The following is a 13151-nucleotide window of genomic DNA, read 5'->3' on the forward strand; positions in this document are numbered from 1 at the left end:
CAAGTAATAGATCAGCTGTGATTGGTTTCTTTTCTTTTGTTTTCCTTTGTGGAAAGGTTTGCTGTACCCTAAATGTCTTCTCCAAGACTGACACAGTAATAGGTATTTTGGATAAATTACTGTAAGCAAGAAAACTGCATGGGTAAAAGATGTTCACAGCTAACTTTATTCAGTACTTTAATAAACAAATCTATGGAGTTTTTTCTTCACTGCAATATGACATGGCAGTTATTTTGTTTATGTTCATGCATTCTGCTTGAATACATACTTATTTATATACAACAACATTTTGTTCACTTACTTTCATTTTCCAAAGATCATCTGAAACAACTATAATAAATATTTTATTCTGAAAAAGGGGATAAAAAGCTTTACTTATATGATATAAGGAACTTGGTACTTTTCTGAAGGTTAAGTCAGATGCCATTCCATGTGTTTGAGGTCCACAGCTTATAGCCAGCAACAGTTTTAACATTAAAAATTTAGTGTTGTCCTTGCACTTGCTGATAGAATTAAGCTCAAAGGTCTCATTGTTTCCAAACAGAAGTTTTCTGAAACAGTGTCCATTTCTAAAATGTGCCAAAAGCATCAACAGGGGAAGAAAAATAAACTTCTTAACACATTAACTTCATTTTGCATCCTCTTAATGATACCAGTTTCTTTTCCTAGAAAAGGATTCAGTTTCATGACTTGAAAATCTTACTGTTGGGAAAGAGGTTTTTGTATCTGCCAAAAGCAGAACTGCTGATTATCACCTTCACCCTGGCTGTGCCATCTTCAGGCATGACTTCTACTTCCTGAACTGTTGCTTCTTTATATAGCCAACTGTAAAAGTAAAAGCATATTAGCATCTTAACGGTATGACACACTGCATAAAATATGGTCTTGGTTTAGGTCAACATGTTCTATCTAGGTAATTTAACACTTGAAAAGATGAAGTGCTTTGCTTCACTTCTCCAGGATATCTAAAGGGGCTATTTTTTGTCAATAGGTCAGAAAACTTTGATAATTATATCTGTCATTCTTAAGCAGATTAAAATCAGTATGATTTGGAAGGTTTAGGACATGCACAACTAAGTGTTTTGTATTTCTCCAAATCCTTCATACAATTCAAAATTATTTACCTTAGTTGAGGTCCCTCTAAGTTGACAACAATTGTCAGAATCTTCTTCCCTGTTGCTGTCAGTATTTTCTTCTCTATTTCTTGTTTCAGTTCTTCTAAACCATGCCCATGTAGAGCAGAAATAGCTAAAGCGTTTTCTTCTGTGGGTTTATACCTGAAAGAAAATAATGCCTAGCACATTTGTTCATGAAGATTAGATTGTGAAAATATTCCAAACTCAATTTTAACTGAGTTACTTTATACTGGCACCTTCTACAGAGGCCACTTCTTTTATGACTAAAGTGATTTCTTTGGTTATTAAAAGATAATTAATTCTTTTTAAGACCATAGTTACATATGTAAAAGATTGAGAAACACTATTAAATGTATTCTGAAGTGTGGGAGCTCTTCTAGACTAAGAATTATAAAGCTTCCAGAACATAAGAAATGTTTAAGTACACTTAAGCATCTCCTGCTTACCTTTCTATCAAGTCCACCTTGTTATGAACTTCTACTATTGAGTCCAATAAATGGCTGGGAAGATTAAGATTCTTCAGAACTGACAGAACAGTTGCTTTCTGGAGGATGGTTTCTGGATGAGTAATATCCCTCACGTGAACTATCAGATCCTAGCAAGGATCAATATACAACACCAGTTACCAGGCTGTAGAGATTTTCCACCATTTTTGTATTACTTATTCATATAAGATACTTCCCTATCCATTAGATAATATACTGGCAGGTTAGCACTGTAAAATTAACTACTGAAACAATATTAAACCAATTCTGTTTCTTAGACCATGAAGGAAGAAAATCTGTAGCAGCTTAGTATTTCACTTCACATTGAGTACAAATTGCCTCCAACAAACCTGAAACAAACCCTGTCAACCAAGCTAGCTACAGAATTCATATTTCAAGTAATAGCTGATCCATTCTTTTCAAAGACAAGGCTGTGTAACCATAAGGCTTCAACAACACCAGAGGAAAAAAAGAGTGAACTCTAAAAAGCACTTTTAGAAGAGTAATGGCTGAAAAACTGTTTCAAAAATGGAGGGAAAAACCCCCATGTAACTTGTAATTCTATTTTTACATTCAAAATGCAGAAGATTATCTTTATGCTTAGCTCTCAGGATACTATTACTGGTGCTTCAATTAAAAAGCTTTATACAGAAGTTATCAGTTTCAAGTACGCACACAATCGTGTTTGCCATGATAAAAACCAAGCAACCAAATTCAATATTTGCGTTCAAAATGTTTCATCATCTTTGCTCAAGACACTGCTCTAAACTTTTGAAAATTAGTAAGAAACAAACTTCTTGCCTTTCACTTAACACTTTGGAGAAAAACAAACAGGACAGTTTCAGCCAGGTTTTGAAAGCCCTGGTGAAATCTAATCCTCAGAAGCATTCCAGCATCTAGCTACCACTGAATTTAATTACCTTTGATGATACAGGCTTTTTTTTTTTTTAATGTCTGTGTGTATGTATGCAGCTTTACACTTTGCTATAACACAGGAAAATAATGAGAAAATAATTGGAAAAGTACATTGATGTTAATTACGTGCTGCCTGCATCACATCACAATCGCACATTTTTAGTGCTATAGGAAACCTTAAGTTAAAACCAGATCATTTCAGCAGTTTTATTTCACTTTTAGCTCCCAAGAAAGCTAGTCTCAACTCACTCAGGTGCACTGTTCAGATATTTAATCAACAAAATCTGATTTATCTGCTTTACATATCAAGGAGAAGGACACATATATTCCAAATAAGCCCTTTCCAAAATCTCTTCATATCTGTATGTTCTGCATAATTTCAAGTATCAGAAAACTGGTTAACTGTAAGATATATACATCATTTTCTTAGGAAACTATTATAGTCAGCCAGATGTTTCACTAAGAACAGCATGTCAATTAATTTCCCCTTTTTTGAAGGGGTGAGGATTATCTAACAGGAAATTAATTTGATTTCTCAATTTTTATAGTCAACTACTTACTGTGTAAGCCACTTCTTCTAATGTAGCTGAAAAGGACTCAACCAGATTATGTGGAAGATCAGTCAGGAACCCAATGGTGTCAACATAAATAACTGCCATGTGTGAGGGCAGATAGCCAGCATGGGCTGTAACATCGAGAGTGGCAAACAGCTGATCCCTGGGTTGAAGTCCTGCTTCCCCAGTCAAGGCCTTGATCAAAGTAGTTTTTCCTAGTTAAATAAAAAAAGGACAAGACTTTAATGGCTTGTTTCAAGTAAAAATGCAATTTGCAAGGCCCAGGTGAATTGTATGATGTAACATATTTTCACATCTACTTTAGTAATTTTAATGTGATCATTTAGTAATTTAGTGATCAGTTATCTATATGATGTTAGGAAATCCAAAGACAGTCTTATAACTCGGAGTTCGGTTTAAGGTGAATGTATGGGAGCTATGCTGTGAAATCACAAGATGATCAAAGACTGATTTGATCTGTAAAGTGACCTACCCACATCTTTGTGCAAGGTAAGTTTGTTTTTATAAAGTTGTTGAATAGGAACATGAAATGGTCTTAAGATAATGTAACCTGGAAAAAAGTGTCTAGTCCAAAGTCTATTTATGCCTTGTGTAAGAATTCAAATTTAAAAACCAAAAACAAAAAACCAGTTTAGCTTTATTTATATTCTCTTAGGAACACGTCTCAAAACACTATACATAATCCACGAAAAGCTACAGTGCTTCTTAAGCACATTTCTCAGATCAACTGCCAACTCTTCTCAGTTTTCTTCCTATGCCTCAAGCTTTCACGGTGATCTAAACACCCATGTTCTTTTCTGTACCCATTCTGATCAAGTAGTAGTCTCATATAAAGGGACACCAACACTACAGTCTTCAGCACTATATATAAAATCTTTTTGGCACAATAGGTGCTAGGCATTTCTCCAAAACATGTCTCCGAGACTGAAAAAAACAAGCAGCTTAATTTGCTTTCCTAACTGTAACCTAAGTGACATAAATTCATTACACAGTTTAAAAACTAATTAAAATATGAAGCCTATTCACACAGAAATGAGATTCTGGCTAGAGCTGCTAATTAAAAATTAGACAATATAATCTCTTTCACGTTACAATTTCAGGAGGTTTCACTTACCGCAGTTAGTATAGCCCATGATTGAGACCATCGGAAACTCGCGTTTTCTGCGCTCAGTTCTAAGTAAAGACCTTTTTCTTCTTAGTTTCTCCAGGGCATTCCTAATTTTAAGTTCTCTTTCTTTCAAGATACGATTCTGTGTCTCCAGAAATGTTTCCCCTGAAAAATACAGGTGAATAATTGGCCGAATAGTTTACAAGAGAAAAAGTAAACTAAGTGTTGTGCATTTGGAAAGCAAGTGAGTTAGCACTAGGGAATATGAAGTTAGAAATAAGCAACTAAAGCTATGTATTCTTGCCTAAGAATCAGAGTAAGTAATCATAAAAATATATCCTAAGTACTTTAGAATATCCATGCACACTTACGATAAACCCCTGTGGCAGGTCTGTTCTTGACCACTTACTGAGAGAGTACAGACCAAAACTTTATTATTTAACTTGCTTTGTACATTTGCCTAATTAGATGCAGAACATGCAGGACAGTTTTTCCTCCTGACCTCCTCCAAAGCAAGTAAGATGCAACTACATTTGTTTAAAGGCTATGGAGGAAAAAAATCTTCTAATTCATGAGAATATTTAGACTTTACCTGAGCCCATGATATATCGTGATCCACCTCTCTGCTGATCTCGCTGAGACACCTCATTTTTCAGATTTGACCTGGCAGCAGAGTAACAATTAACTAGAATCAATTTTCTTTAACTGAGCTATCCTAAAATGCCTAAAAAATGTGAAGCAGTAGTGATATTCTGACAGTACAAATAAAACCAGCAAATGACTGAGCTGTAAATAAATCTCCTCATGGCAAGAAGCCTGGCAAAAAAAATCCAGATTTTCCTGGCTCAACTGTGGTTTGATGAAGCATGTAACTCTCTCAGCAAATTGTAATTGCTATTCTGAAACTTCAGAGTCAAAGATACCTCTGATGCATCCCCACAACTCTCATCAACTGCCATGTATACATTTCTGTGCCACGTAATGCAGAACTGTGGAAAATTCAGACACGAATTAATGCCTTTAATCTTCCTTGTTTATAGCTTTCCTCATTAAACACATCAATATCATATATTGGATACACAAATCCAATTCCTACATATTCTTGCAATCCATCTTCCATTTTAGAAAAAACTGGAACCTTTTCCTGATAAAAACATTTTTTAAGACTATCTATTGAACACTTTCTGGTTTTGCCTGTCAGCTTAAAACAATGACATTATAGCAAACATTTCTATTTTCTAATCAATCTATGCAAACACTGCAAAAGTACTTTTTATTTACAGTACTGTAAAGAAAGTATTGCTATTTTTGTTACTGTAAAGAAATAGTCACTAAAATGTGTAAATATCAGTATGTGATTTGCACAGCTCGAGGTACCTGAGAAGTGGAATTTCGGCCAAAGCTATCTGCAGTTTTGCTTCTTTAGTCCGGGCATTACAACGAAAAATGTGAAGTACAATGGTGTATCTGTCAAAGACTTTCACGCCCCAGGCACCTTCTAGTTCTTTCTTTAGCCATGTAAGACAAAATAATTGAGATGTCTTCTGTCCCTCGCAGTATCACTAGATCATTTCCTACACAGCACTACACTTACAGTTAGCTGATGGACACGAACTCAGAGGATCTCAGGATTCCATTTCAGTGGATGGGCAAGGATTATGAACATGCAAAGGCAAAATTTGGTTGACCATGAAGAAAAGGAGTTAAGAAGAGAGTTTAGAAAGTAGAACTTTATGTCTAGGCCCATCAAATTCAGCGAGAATCCTTCCATTGCCTTTAATGGATTCTGGCAACAACTCTTACAGCATTATCACAGAATCAAGAATCTCAGTGGTTAAGTCCTTGTAAAAAATAATTATGCAATACTGGAATGGGAAAGGATAGGGATAACATAGGAAAATAATAAGAAAAAGATCACTAAAGCTTAAAAAAAATAGAGAGGAAGGCAAGAAAAATATTTAATAATAAGCTTTTCACAAAATACTTAAAAACTCCAACTAACCAAAATCCCTCACCCTTGATCTAATTCAGCAGAAGACACTTAAAAGTACGCAGTAGTTTCCCTATGCCAACTCTAAAATTCAGAATGCTTGTGTATCCATGTATATATATACATATCCATATATACATGTTGTATATATATTCTCAAACACTTTCTTGAATCAAGTCTCTTTAATTGCTCTTAAGATCTAGATTTGTGAAAAGAAAAAAAATAGCAAATCCAGTACTAAAAGAACTCATACTCAGAGAATAAAAAACTAGGAAATTGAAATTAAACAATTTCAACTTCCCTTTCATCAACAAAAGGAAGTGCCTGAGATAACCATCTACTAGAGATACTTACCATCTCTTCATTTTATAATTAGGAAAAGCGTTCAAAATTACCAGCAAAGCATTGATGTTTGCTTGCAGAGTTTGTGTGCACTTTACACCCTGAATGATGCTATACATACAAAAACCCAAAAAAGTATTTATTTCAGTTTGTCTAAGCATTTCAAAAGAGTATCTACAGTTCACGCACCAATAGTTTTACTGCCAGTGTTTTACTGCTCCGCCCCTCAACATTTCTTTTTAAGGGTTAGGAATGAAAGTTTAAATATTTGAAACATTAAAAAGTAATCTTGCTCTGAATTTACACCTCATATTCAAATTACAATTGAGCATCCACTGAACTATAGGAAAATAAAGACATTATCCAGTACAGGTATAGGCACTTGAGCATATAGCTATTCCAAAATGTTGACATTCTTCATAAAACCACCATGTTGCGAACAAGACCTTGAGTAACTTTTCCAACATTTTAACTAGGGCAGTGGCAAATGTGGGAGATGAGTCTATAACAAATGATACTAGGCTGCTGAAAAATTCCATGCACTAGAGCTGGCAAACAGATATATCAACTGGACAAACACCATAGGTATTAAGTTTCATTTCAACAAAACTCGGTCCTGTGCCTTCATATATTACCAATTGCAAATTCATAGTCATAACTGACTGCTTCTCATAACATCAATACCTTCCAAACAATACCAATGTAAAGAATATTATTTGATATTGTATTCAGTTACCTTTGTCAGTGAAGATACTCTTTCCACATTCAAGAAGACAGCTGTCAGGTGTGGCAATTTTTTAATCTTTTCTGAAAGATAACCATTGCAAAATATAGTGTTAAATGTAAATTCTCTTTTTAAAATTCCCAGACTATAAACCATTTTGCACTGAGCAGAATGTTCATAAAACGTCAAATGGCACCATATTCTTTGTTCATGGAACAGTTGCAATTACACTGATTTAGTACTGTGCCAAGAACAGTTGCCAGTTTCACTTATGGCCATCACATATACTTACTAAGTTGCCTCACACATTTGCTGTGAGCACAGGTTATGCCTATTCTGTATTACTTCTGTAACCTTAAAACATTATTTGAAGTTTGTCTGCAAATGTGTATGATGGATAAACAAAATTCTCCCTCTATTCAGCTTTCACACCTATCCTTAAACAGTTCAGCCGCAAAAGTCTTGCATTCAGAATGATTCAGTGCTGAAAGATCTCAGTCCTTACCTGTCAAAACCTGAAAGTTCCCTTTGCCAAAAACAAACTTCTTGTCAGGATTTTTTGTAGGAATAATTATTTTATCTAAAACTGTCCAATTCTGAAGAGTATCTACAAGAGCGACGGCCTCAGCAATCTGTAATTCAGCTTCAGGAACATAACAATAATAAAAAAGAAGAAATAAAGATTACAACGTACCATCATAACTCTGCTCAGATCTCCATTAACAACAGTACATGCATGAACATGGAAAGACTACACTACACTGAAATTCTACTTGGGTATTTATTTTAACCTCTAGCACAAGGAGCAAAATGTCTTACCTCTAATCAGAGTAATTGAATAGTTTGATGCAATTTTATCACACAAAGCATTTTTTGCCAGTATAAATTATCTTTGTGGTTGTTGATTTAGAAGAATTTTTAATTGTATTGGCAGAAATTACCAAGCTTTTTGGCTAAACAAGTGAAAATAACAACTAGGTGGAAAATCTGTTATTTCAGACAAGCACAAAACCATGTGATTAACACCTTGGTGTTCTGAGGCAATATTTTAAGAATTACTAATATGGTATATCCTGCTGCTTACTTCACAGCCACTTGCTAGAACCAGCAAATTCCAATCCTGCATTCTGGTGCATCACTTATTTTTTGAAGATTTTGTAAAACTGACTGAAAAACACTACATGGGCACATCAGATCAGTAGATCCAGTCTTGATTTGCCAAAATTTTCCTCTTCTCGTAACAGATTTATCAAGTGTCTCTAGACAGCAAAATGTAATTTATATACTAAATGGATTACCTTGGTCCAAAAGGTAATGTATTTTGAAAGATAACCACGATCCACTTTCTCCTCATATATTGTTAGTATTTCTTGTAAAATAGAAATATTTCCTGTTCTATCTGTGGTGTTTCAACAATCATTCCAAAACATTTTTTCAGACTTCAGGCTCTTCATCTGGAGGGCCTCAAAAAATGGAAAGGGATCACTGCTATTTTTCTGCATGTTTGGACAGAAAGGTGCCTTCATATTTTACTTATTTTTCAGTTGTAAAATAGGAGTGCTTCCCTAAATTCTGAAAAGGTTATAAACTTTATTTTGCAATGTGACAATTCATTATAATTAGCAGCATTAATAAAACTAAATGACATTTAGGTTCATCACATAATAAATTCAAATACAAGAATAGATATCATATATAAATTGTCTATTACCATCCAGAGGGACTGGACAAGCTCTAGGAGCTGGCCCATGGGAACCTCATGAGGTTTAACAAGACCAAGTGCAAGGTGCTGCACCTGGGTCAGGACAAGCTCTGGTATCAGTACAGGCTGGGGGATGAACAGCTCAAGAGCAGCCCTGATGAGAAGGACTTGGGGGTGCTGGTGAACGAGAGGCTCCTCATGACCTGGCAGTGTGTCTGCAGGCCAGAAAGCCAATCGTGTCCTGGGCTGCATCAAAAGCAGCGTGGCCAGCAGGTAAAGGGAGGTGATTCTGCCCTCTACTCTGCTCTGCTGAGAGCCCACCTGGAGCACTGCATCCAGCTCTGGGGTTTCCAGCACAAGACAGACATGGACCTGTTAATGCAGGCTGAGGGGAGGGCCACAAAGATGATCAGACAGATTGAACCTCTCCTATGTTGCTGAGAGAGGTGGTAGAGGGCTCATTCCTGGAAATATTCAAGGTAAGGTTGGATGGGGCTCTGAGCAACCTGGTCTAGTGGCAGATGTCCCTGTTCACTGCAGTGGGGTCAGACTAGATAACCTTTAAAGGTTCCTTCCAACCCAAACCATTCTGTGATTCTGTACATAAAAAGCTAACTTGCAAGATCCTTAATACTTTCTATTGCAACTTTATAATTAAGAGTTTGAAGAGTAGAATCAAATACATCACATATTTTGATTGTGCAAGATTAGAGCACGTGTATTAGTTAGCTACAAGGATTTCTGAGAGAAATCTAATAGTAGTCCTAAATTAGGTCCTTACAGAGGACTTCTTGGTGACTGTATCACTAAGTAACTGCATAACCACTTTAAGTCCCTGAGAGGACTTATACAAGACTTCATCTTCACTGCACTCTCTTCTTTGGACAGGAAAGTATTCCTGCTCTTCAGTCAACTGCTGGGCAAGCCTAAGGTCAAAGGTCTCCTGCCCAAATGGCCAGGTAGCACGGTTCAGGGCTGAAGGCTATTAACATTCAGCTAATGAGGGGGACACCCAGCTGTTTCCCTAAGGAACCTGCGCACTCCTGTACTGAGATGTTTTGCCGTCAAAGATACAAAGTTAGTATGATTTACAAGTCAAAGCACAGATCTGCCAACACTCACTGACAGCTCCTTGTCTTTTAAAAAGTCGTCAAAGAAGGAAAGAATGATCTAGACCTTTTATCCGAGCTTGCATTTTGCAAACAGCATTTCGCAGTTTCTCCGCTGTAAGAGAGGGTCCACTTCACACTACTGGCACTAATCACGGAAGCAGTTAGGTTGGAAAAGATCTCTGAGAACATCGAGTCCAACCTGTGGCCGAACACCACCATGGCAACTAGACCATGGCACTAAGTGCTGCATCCAGTCATTCCTTAAACACCTCCACGGACGGTGACTCCACCACCTCCCAGGGTACTTCATTCCCAGTCCCCTGGCTGTATTCCTGCGCACCGCAGAGCTCCGGGAGCCCGCCCGCCCCCCCGCAGCCCCGCACCCGTGGTGAGCGGCGACTTCCTCGGGCCCCATTTGACCGCGGGGTGCACGATGGCAACGCGCTGCGCGCCAGGCTCCAGAGCCAGCGGAGAGGGGCCCAGCAGCTCCTCCAGCTCTGCCTCTGCCTCCTCCTCCTCCTCCTCCTCTTCTTCTTCCTCCTCTTCTTCTTCTTCTCCACGCCCGCCGGCGCCCGCCGCCCCCTTGCGCCTCCCCCCGCCGCCCGTGCCCGGCGGGCACGGAGCCCTGAGCCGAGCGGCGACGCTGAGGGGGCAGGCGGGCAGAGGGCGGCAGTGCCAGCGGGGCGCGCCCAGAGCCGCCGCCGCCGCCGCCCGCCGGCAGCGCAGCAGCAACGACCGCGAGAGGCTCCCGGGCCCCATCGGCTCCTCAGGGAACGGCAGGGAGGGACCGTCTTCGGCCGCGTCCTTCCGGCCGCCGCGGAAGCGCCGCCGCCCGCCCATGTGACGGCGCTCCCCGCCCCCGACGGGCCCAGGCAAGGCCGTGATTGACGCCGGGGCCGCGCGGGGCCCGGCCCGCCGCGCCGGGGGAGCACCCGGGAGGGAGGGTGCGGCGTCGGTGAGTTTAATTTCTTTCTCTGTTTCATACTCTTCTGCGGCCGGGGGGAGGGAGGGGCCTTCTACCTCGGTTTGCCTGGAATTAACTCCCTTTGTTTTCCTTTCTTGACAGTTTTCGGCTGCTGTTTCGCCCGCGAGAGCCGAAGGGATGAGTTTTTAACGCTCCCGATCTCGGTGAAGTTCCTTCAGAAGGTCGTGTCAACTTTGCTGTCTGTGCTGCTGAAAGAATGTAGCGGAAATGATAGCCGAGCTCAACGCAGCCAGCAGCCTTCCCAGCCAGAAGTAAGACCCGGCACAGGTTGCCTATAAAATTTATTTGGTAAATTAGGGTGCTGCCCCGTGGGTTTGTGCCTTGCAGATACCGCGGCAATCTACAGTGTGTCCTTCTGGGTGGGAGGGGGGAAAAAAAGGCATTTGCTGTGCGCTGTGTTTTCTTACTAATGTCATAATTTTAATCCCTTTTATGTATTGTTTAGCATCCTCTTAATGTAGTGTTTCATGCTGTTTGAAAGGGACCTTGGCCTTATAAGCTTTTCTGTGCCTTATTCACTGTAGTGCAAATGAACTTACTTTGAAAAAAATAAAAAGGCAGATTAATGGTCGGTGCATGTGTTTCCTTCAGTGGTGAATTTGGGGATGCTGAGGGGGAAGAGTACTAAGTAATCTGTAGGCTCCCTGTTGGGACTGGAGGGGGCATAGCTGTTTTTGTCAGGAATCCAGTCTTCTCCCTCTTATAATGTATTTTTCAGTCATCAGTTGAGATGATCTAAAGTATTCATATTTACAGAATGATAATTAGAAGTTCTACTAGAGCAGATATAAATAAATAAATGGTAAAGTTAAAACATTTGGACATATCTTGTTTGGTTTCAAAGAGTGAAGCTTCTTAGATGTCCAGTGTTGAGTGCTTTGAACTCATTGCAGCCCAATCTTTGCTGATCCTGTCACCTGAGCCAGTTTGCTCCAGGTATTTTACTTCATTGTACTCTGATGAAAGCTGAGAGAGTTGTAGTCCATGATGACAGTTAATATTGGTTTCCATATGGCCTTTCAAGTATGTTTAATCTGAAACCAGCCTTTTAGCTTCAGAAGTGTCATGGAGGCACCTGATAGTTGTTTAGTGGAGCTTCTTATGTTGCTTCTTAAAGATGAAGCACTTGTGTTGAAATTTATAATTTAAAAAAAGCTATGTGTAGGATTCTTTCAGTAACATAGATTAATTGTTTCTTTTTACACAGCTAAAGGAATGGTGTTGTCTTTTAGGTAAACAGATAGCTTTCTTATTAAGTGCTAGTCACCAAATGTTCCAAAACTGAGTTCAGAAGTTATCACAATAGTATTGTGTTTGAGGACTAGACGTAGGACTTGGCTTCCTTCCTACTTCAGGTGTTTTATCTCATCAGTAATACTTCAAGTGCTAGTAAAAGGACCATATTGTGGCAACAATGCAAGGGAAAAATTAGTCTCTGAGTGTTATGTAACTGGGCATAAAGGTGAAAATTAGGATGAGATAGGAAGGGAATTCGCCTTATGCTTTCTTACTGAATGCTGATGGAAGCAAACTAAATGGCTAAGAGCTGTTTCTTCCAGTGCTTGAAGCAGTGGATTTATATGTGCAAAAATACTCAGGTGTAGAATAACAGGGGGTGGAAATAAAAGCCCAACTAGTTCAGAATTTGTTAAACCTACTGTTACACTCCTGTAGTTGAAAAGATGTTAGGTGGAGTTATGGATAGGGATCGCTGCAGAAGTGATCCCCATGTCCTCCTCAACTAGGTACAGTAGTTCCTGTTTTGCTCAACAGGATAAGGTGATGTTATAATTCTTTTAACCGTTTCTTCAACAGAAATGTAGTTGTGCAAATAAAAACTCCATTTAAATATCTCATTTGATTGCTAAGTGCTTTTATGGGGTTCGGTTTCTTGGTGTTGGTCTAGTTCCTGCAAATATTTACGTACCTGCCTTATGAATAACCTTACTGGAAATATCAGTATTAAAAGGGAAAAAAAAAAAAGAGAAGAGAAAAGAGAAGCAAGAGTATTAATAGTATTTGAATTTTAAAACCCCTCTACTTTAGCGTAGGTTGTCTGTTCTTCCTGGGGCATTGC

General features: G+C 38.8%; 2 protein-coding genes across 3 annotated transcripts in view; one reads left to right on the top strand and one right to left on the bottom strand.

The window, feature by feature from the left end:
- Window positions 1-143: 143 nt before the first annotated feature.
- Window positions 144-10883, bottom strand: GTPBP6 (GTP binding protein 6 (putative)). The gene is made up of 10 exons (XM_032681057.1): window positions 10473-10883; window positions 7781-7918; window positions 7288-7358; window positions 5597-5727; window positions 4812-4882; window positions 4226-4384; window positions 3097-3305; window positions 1583-1731; window positions 1125-1277; window positions 144-825 (listed from the first exon to the last, which is right to left on the bottom strand). Exons 1-10 carry the CDS (start codon window positions 10846-10848, stop codon window positions 684-686), a joined length of 1599 nt encoding a protein of 532 aa, XP_032536948.1. The 5' UTR covers window positions 10849-10883; the 3' UTR covers window positions 144-683.
- Window positions 10884-10927: 44 nt separating this feature from the next.
- LOC116783474 (cohesin subunit SA-2-like) overlaps window positions 10928-13151 on the top strand; it is a 57855-nt gene continuing 55631 nt past the window's right edge. For both annotated transcript variants that reach the window (XM_032681052.1, XM_032681051.1), the window contains exons 1-2: window positions 10928-11044; window positions 11156-11325. Coding sequence is in view for 1 of the 2 variants with exons in the window: in XM_032681051.1 (XP_032536942.1) it covers window positions 11282-11325 (44 nt within the window). In the remaining variant the exon portion in view is untranslated. The remainder of the gene's footprint in view (window positions 11045-11155; window positions 11326-13151) is intronic.

This window comes from Chiroxiphia lanceolata, chromosome 2 (genome assembly GCF_009829145.1).
Source record: "Chiroxiphia lanceolata isolate bChiLan1 chromosome 2, bChiLan1.pri, whole genome shotgun sequence".
Lineage (NCBI taxonomy): Eukaryota > Metazoa > Chordata > Aves > Passeriformes > Pipridae > Chiroxiphia > Chiroxiphia lanceolata.